This window comes from Temnothorax longispinosus, chromosome 10, assembly GCF_030848805.1.
Source record: "Temnothorax longispinosus isolate EJ_2023e chromosome 10, Tlon_JGU_v1, whole genome shotgun sequence".
In the NCBI taxonomy this organism is placed as follows: domain Eukaryota; kingdom Metazoa; phylum Arthropoda; class Insecta; order Hymenoptera; family Formicidae; genus Temnothorax; species Temnothorax longispinosus.
In genome coordinates this window covers 1,809,917-1,815,070 of record NC_092367.1, presented here as the reverse complement: position 1 = coordinate 1,815,070, position 5,154 = coordinate 1,809,917, and the positions used below count along the sequence as shown (strand labels likewise).

Genomic DNA, 5,154 nt, shown 5'->3' with positions numbered 1-5,154 from the left:
TATTGGCGATTATGTAGAACTGGATTTACACACACAAAATTATATCTGATAAATAATACATTAAACGGAGCAACGATACGGTCTTCATCTTGACCTATGTTATCAAGATTATACCTTTGAATAATATAAAAAGTTTTAGCCGTCGCTCGTATATAATAATTAACTAAATACTTAATATAATAATGGATTAATTTATATAATAATGAACTAATTTATATAATAATGAACAAATTCACAATTGCACTTAATAGTAATTTCTGAATTCACGTTGTTCATAATTCTGGCAATTAGATGAGCAAATTACTTGCAATTTCTCACATAAAATTGTTATATAAAATAATTTAAATTTAAGTATTTTCTAAATCTTATTTTTTTAAAGAAACAAAAGTTATTTTTACAAAATAAATCAATAGCATTATTCTTATTTTTTTCTTTAATTAAATCAACACTATAAGCAAAATATAATTTTTAATGAATTTAGGTATTAATTGTATTTGAGAAGTGATTAATTATATAATAATTATTTTACACTTACGTTGACTTTGATATGTATCAGAATATCCGCAAAATAATATTTGAATTCACAATTCCCAGCGTCCACGAAAACAAAATTACGATACACTACGTAATATATATTTTAAGTGTAAATAAGTAAAAAAACTGTCTTCTTGAAAAAATTTTATTTAGACAACGATACACACACACACACACACACACACACACACACACACTTGATAAGTTTGATGATTAGCGGTAGTGTGCTGGATCAAAAATTACTGAGAAACTCAACTCAAAATAGACATTTATTTATTAAGAGAGGCAAATTTTATTAAACAGCAATATGTTCTATTATAGAAATAGTGATTAATGCGATGTTTTGAGAGAAAGAAACTTACAATTACATGAAAAGATAAAAAAAAAGAAAATATTTGCGAAAGACGGGATCCATTTAGATAGGAGTAAGTCCTTTCTATTGCTATATTAAAAGTATCTCAGGAGGAGAGATTTAAATTTTTTTTTTCCTTTAAAACATAAAAGACAACATGAGTTGCAAAATCAAATTATCATTCTTACCTTTCATTTTATTCTTACCTTTCCTTAACATAACACTAATACTTTTCAAAATATGTAAAAGCATACATATAATAGCATAACAATTTCGAGATTTCTCGTATTAATATATGAATCTGTTATTAATTTGCATAGAAATATTAAAAACTATTGAGAATATTTTTTTGTAAAACAAAGTAGAACCACAGAATTAGATTAATTACCTGTCAAAGTATGCTGATTGCCGTGGATTCAATTAAAACACAGCATAAAATTAATTATACAGTAATATTTTTAATAATATAATAATATTTATTATAATCATATAAAATGTATATTAATAGTAATAATACTATTAATATATATTTTATATGATTATAATAAAGAAAGAAAGAATAAAATATATATTATTCAAAAGTCGTATATAAAAAGAATATTTTTACGCAGTATAAAAAAACTGTTATTTGCAATAGTAATAAAAAAATCAAGATAATTTTGTGCTAATTATAACACGATATCCGGTATTATTAAAGATGTATATCATCAATAATAATTATATACGAAATCGCTTGATAATTATACAGAACATTTTCAAACATATATAAGTGAGAAGAGAATAAAAAACAAATGCACACACTTTTACTGAAAGTAAAAGCAAAAGATTTTATTTCCTTTTTAGATTTGTTACGTAATAATTACGTAATATTAATTGGTGTTAAAGTACAGAGAAATTCATGCCTGAAGCTATTCGGAAGCAACGCATTAGCAGTATTAGCACGCTATTCTTTTACAAAACATTTCGAAAGAGAATAGTTCTTAAAGAACGACATTGACGCGTAACAAATTAAAGGAAGAGTATATATAAAATTACAAATTTCGTTTTATTTACAATTGAGTCTTGGGTCGCTTTTCGATGTAAGCTTTAACGTTGGGCAAAGCGCGAACTTTCTCCACTAGCTTCTTCAATTCGGGATGATCCTTGTTCGGGTCTCCGCCCAGGATGAAGCTCAGGTACTCACAATATCCAGCCCACAGGAAATCTGCCCACGACAGCTAAAATAATATAACAGAAATATATTTTTGTCTCTTTACAAAGACAAAATTAACGAGACAAGGATCAGTAGCTTAGAACTTGATTAAAAATTATTACCTTGCCATTCACGAAGTATCCGCCGTTCTTTTTAACTTGTTCCTCGAATTTGTCGAGATAATAGGGCCACTTTTCGAAGGCGGTCTCCTTGAGTTTCTCTTTGAGGGCGGGATCTTGTTGCCAATAATAAAGGGACAGAGCTGCAAAAATAAATTTGCCTTACGATTCTTGTCGTCGCGAACAGAGATACAGAGCTTCCGTTGTGAAACGTCGCGAGAAGAGCGATAATGATACAGCGCGCGACAATTGTTCAGGAAATACATAGCTTATTAACTTTAAATAGCTGCTCTGTACAAAGTGCCTTGCAACAGTAACATTAAATCCCCACTCGATTTGCATATATGCGCAACGTGCATGCGTCATGTTAATTAATCCCGTCGGCGCGGAAGATTCGTGAAGTCACAATTATGTTGTTTTGATGATTATATAATTGACTTGTCATATCCTCTCGCGTTTGCTCATTATCAACAGTCTTACCTTGTCTTATATCGTCCATAGAATCAACAGCGGCATCGATCTCCATGGCCTCGAAATCATCGGATCCGTATAAATTGTTTTTCTTCGCGAGGAAGCGACCGATCGCCCTGGACTGATGATACTGCTTACCGTCGATTTCCAGGACCGGCATTTGTCCCATGGGCATGTCTATAATTTGTAAAAATTCCGTTAGATTATTGCAAACAACATTTGTTTTATGTGCGCGTGTATGATGGAAACGCGATTAAATGATCGTTAAATAAACCGGTTATAGCTGCGAAAATCGCAAAATAAATTGTACAATACTATTCGTTACTTCGATGGAAAAGCAATTGAAATTACGATTGTTTCATAATTTAAAAATAATAACGTATGACATAAGCATACTTGGTTTATACTTCGGCCAATCATCGAACTTGAGTCTAACATCCTCGAATTTAACGCCACTATGACTTAACAGGAACCTAAGTGACTCTCCAAGGCCGGTAACATCAAAATACGTTAGCTTGTATGTCGGCATCTTCTGAAAATTGTAAAGATTAATATAAAAATTAATATAAAAAGATTTAGCTCGTTTTTCGAGAGGATACTAATGCTAGCGTTAAACGCAAACATCTGCATGACATGTGTACAGTATATTATTAAAAATACTCGCGATAAATATATCGATACTAGCTTCAATCTTTACTTTTAGATCTTCTTCAGACAGTTATTGATCATTAACTGTAAAAATTAGAAATAGAAAATTAGTATTTGACATTTGATTATGTAATTGCATTAGTATCCTTATAACAGTCGCATTTATTTAAAAATAATTAATTTTCAAAAGTATTAATTTGTATCTATTTCGTGTATTTATTTTAGAAGCAGATTACGAAATGGAGAAGATATAATTCTTCATTACCTTGCAGTCTGTAATCTGATATCTCGTAAAAGATACAAGCTCAGGTAACCGATGCGGAGTTGTTCACGGATCGAGAACGACTGAGCGTTTGGTTGAAACGTAACTACGTTGTGGGCACACGTCCTTGGGGACATACGTCCTCTTGCCACGAACGATTATGGAGAAATACTGGTTTTACACACGTACAATACAAGGCACAGAATGAATCTTTCAGAGTGCACGCACAGAGGTTGCATGTAACATCAATGGGAAAAAAGATGCATGCTCTTATTTTCTCAGAAAGAGAACCTCCTTATTTTCTCTCTCTCTCTCTCTCTCTCTCTCTCTCTCTCTCTCTCTCTCTCTCTCTCTGTCTGAGAGCCAGATGCTAATCACGGAACAGTGAAGCGTGAAATTACATCAAGGCCTATCGTTACAACAATAAACAGAATTTCTCGCACTTAATATTTTTAATATTTTGCTGCTTATTCTTTTTACGGTAAATATATTAAAGTATAACAGGAATTTTTTTATTGTTCTTAGCTTCTTTTATTTAACAAACAATTTATTACAAACGATAAAAAAATTAGTCATTGCCATTAACTAATATGGAAAAATAAAGTGATCAATATGATAAAATAAAGTAATCAAAATAATTGTCTGCTATCAAGCGATAACGTTATACTATCTAGAGTTGAATCGTAACAAACATGTATTACAAAATTATAGAAGTCGAGATCGATTATATTAATTGATAATATTATATAATAATGTAATATTATTTATATAATATGATAATATAATAATTGTATGTACTCTTTTAAATAAAAAATTTTCTAAAATATATTTAGACATACAATTAATAATGAAATAATATCATGTTTTGCCAGGGATAAAGCTATAAACGTAATTCTGCAATCGCTGGCCATATGTTTTTCATAAATACTTGCTGTACTTTCAAATCAGCAATTGTATCATCCAAGCTTATTGTAAATAATAAGGTATATACGGTTCTGTACTGACATTATCTGCAACATGTAATGCGCATCATTACGTAAACTGTTTCATATTTTCTCTGCACGCTATTAATAGCGTATTATCGATTAATAAGCTTGTTATTTCTTCTAAATGACTTGCAAGTTTCACGCGCATAAAAGTCGAAAGAAAAATATGATGAATAATGATAAAAGTTGATTAAATATAGCAGAGCATTAATAGCGAAATAGTTGCAACAATATTAAGAAAATGATTAAAAATTTAATTATAAATTAAAAGTACACAGTTTTAATATTTAAAAAAGTCAATGAAAAAAAATGCAAAGAATTTATTAACTCAATTCTCTTTTTGAATTTGAATTATCGAGCTTTTCAGTATATCTATCTTTTAATATCAGTCGATCGTTATTTACATATTAAATCTTTATTTAAATATTTTGTATTATTATCTTTATCTACATAAAGTAATAGGTGTAACAAATTTTTAAGACACGCTTATACATACTATACATAATTTAGTTGACGGACATAGTGGAGAACTTTCTTCAAACATTCACTATATCGAAAGAATATTCTTGGGAAAAAATTATTAATCAATG

The 5,154-nt window shown here is 29.6% G+C and overlaps 1 protein-coding gene across 2 annotated transcripts; it reads right to left on the bottom strand.

Moving 5' to 3' along the window:
- Positions 1 to 1,842: 1,842 nt before the first annotated feature.
- LOC139821081 (glutathione S-transferase-like) lies at positions 1,843 to 3,743 on the bottom strand. Of its 2 annotated transcripts, none has more exons than XM_071791827.1 (5): positions 3,582 to 3,743; positions 3,065 to 3,200; positions 2,678 to 2,845; positions 2,201 to 2,340; positions 1,843 to 2,103 (listed from the first exon to the last, which is right to left on the bottom strand). In XM_071791827.1, exons 2-5 carry the CDS (start codon positions 3,195 to 3,197, stop codon positions 1,936 to 1,938), a joined length of 609 nt encoding a protein of 202 aa, XP_071647928.1. In that variant the 5' UTR covers positions 3,198 to 3,200; positions 3,582 to 3,743; the 3' UTR covers positions 1,843 to 1,935. The 2 variants fall into 2 exon arrangements, with proteins under 2 accessions (XP_071647928.1, XP_071647929.1); XM_071791828.1 differs by having other exon boundaries at positions 3,065 to 3,197; positions 3,582 to 3,737.
- Between the last annotated feature and the right edge of the window lie 1,411 nt (positions 3,744 to 5,154).

Coding starts and splice junctions, on each gene's coding strand:
- LOC139821081 (XM_071791827.1), bottom strand. CDS start 3,197: ATGCCGACATACAAGCTAACGTATTTTGATGTTACCGGCCTTGGAGAG. Junction 2,846..3,064: donor TTGGCCGAAGTATAAACCAA/GTATGCTTATGT, acceptor TACAAATTATAG/ACATGCCCATGGGACAAATG. Junction 2,341..2,677: donor TATGGACGATATAAGACAAG/GTAAGACTGTTG, acceptor TTATTTTTGCAG/CTCTGTCCCTTTATTATTGG.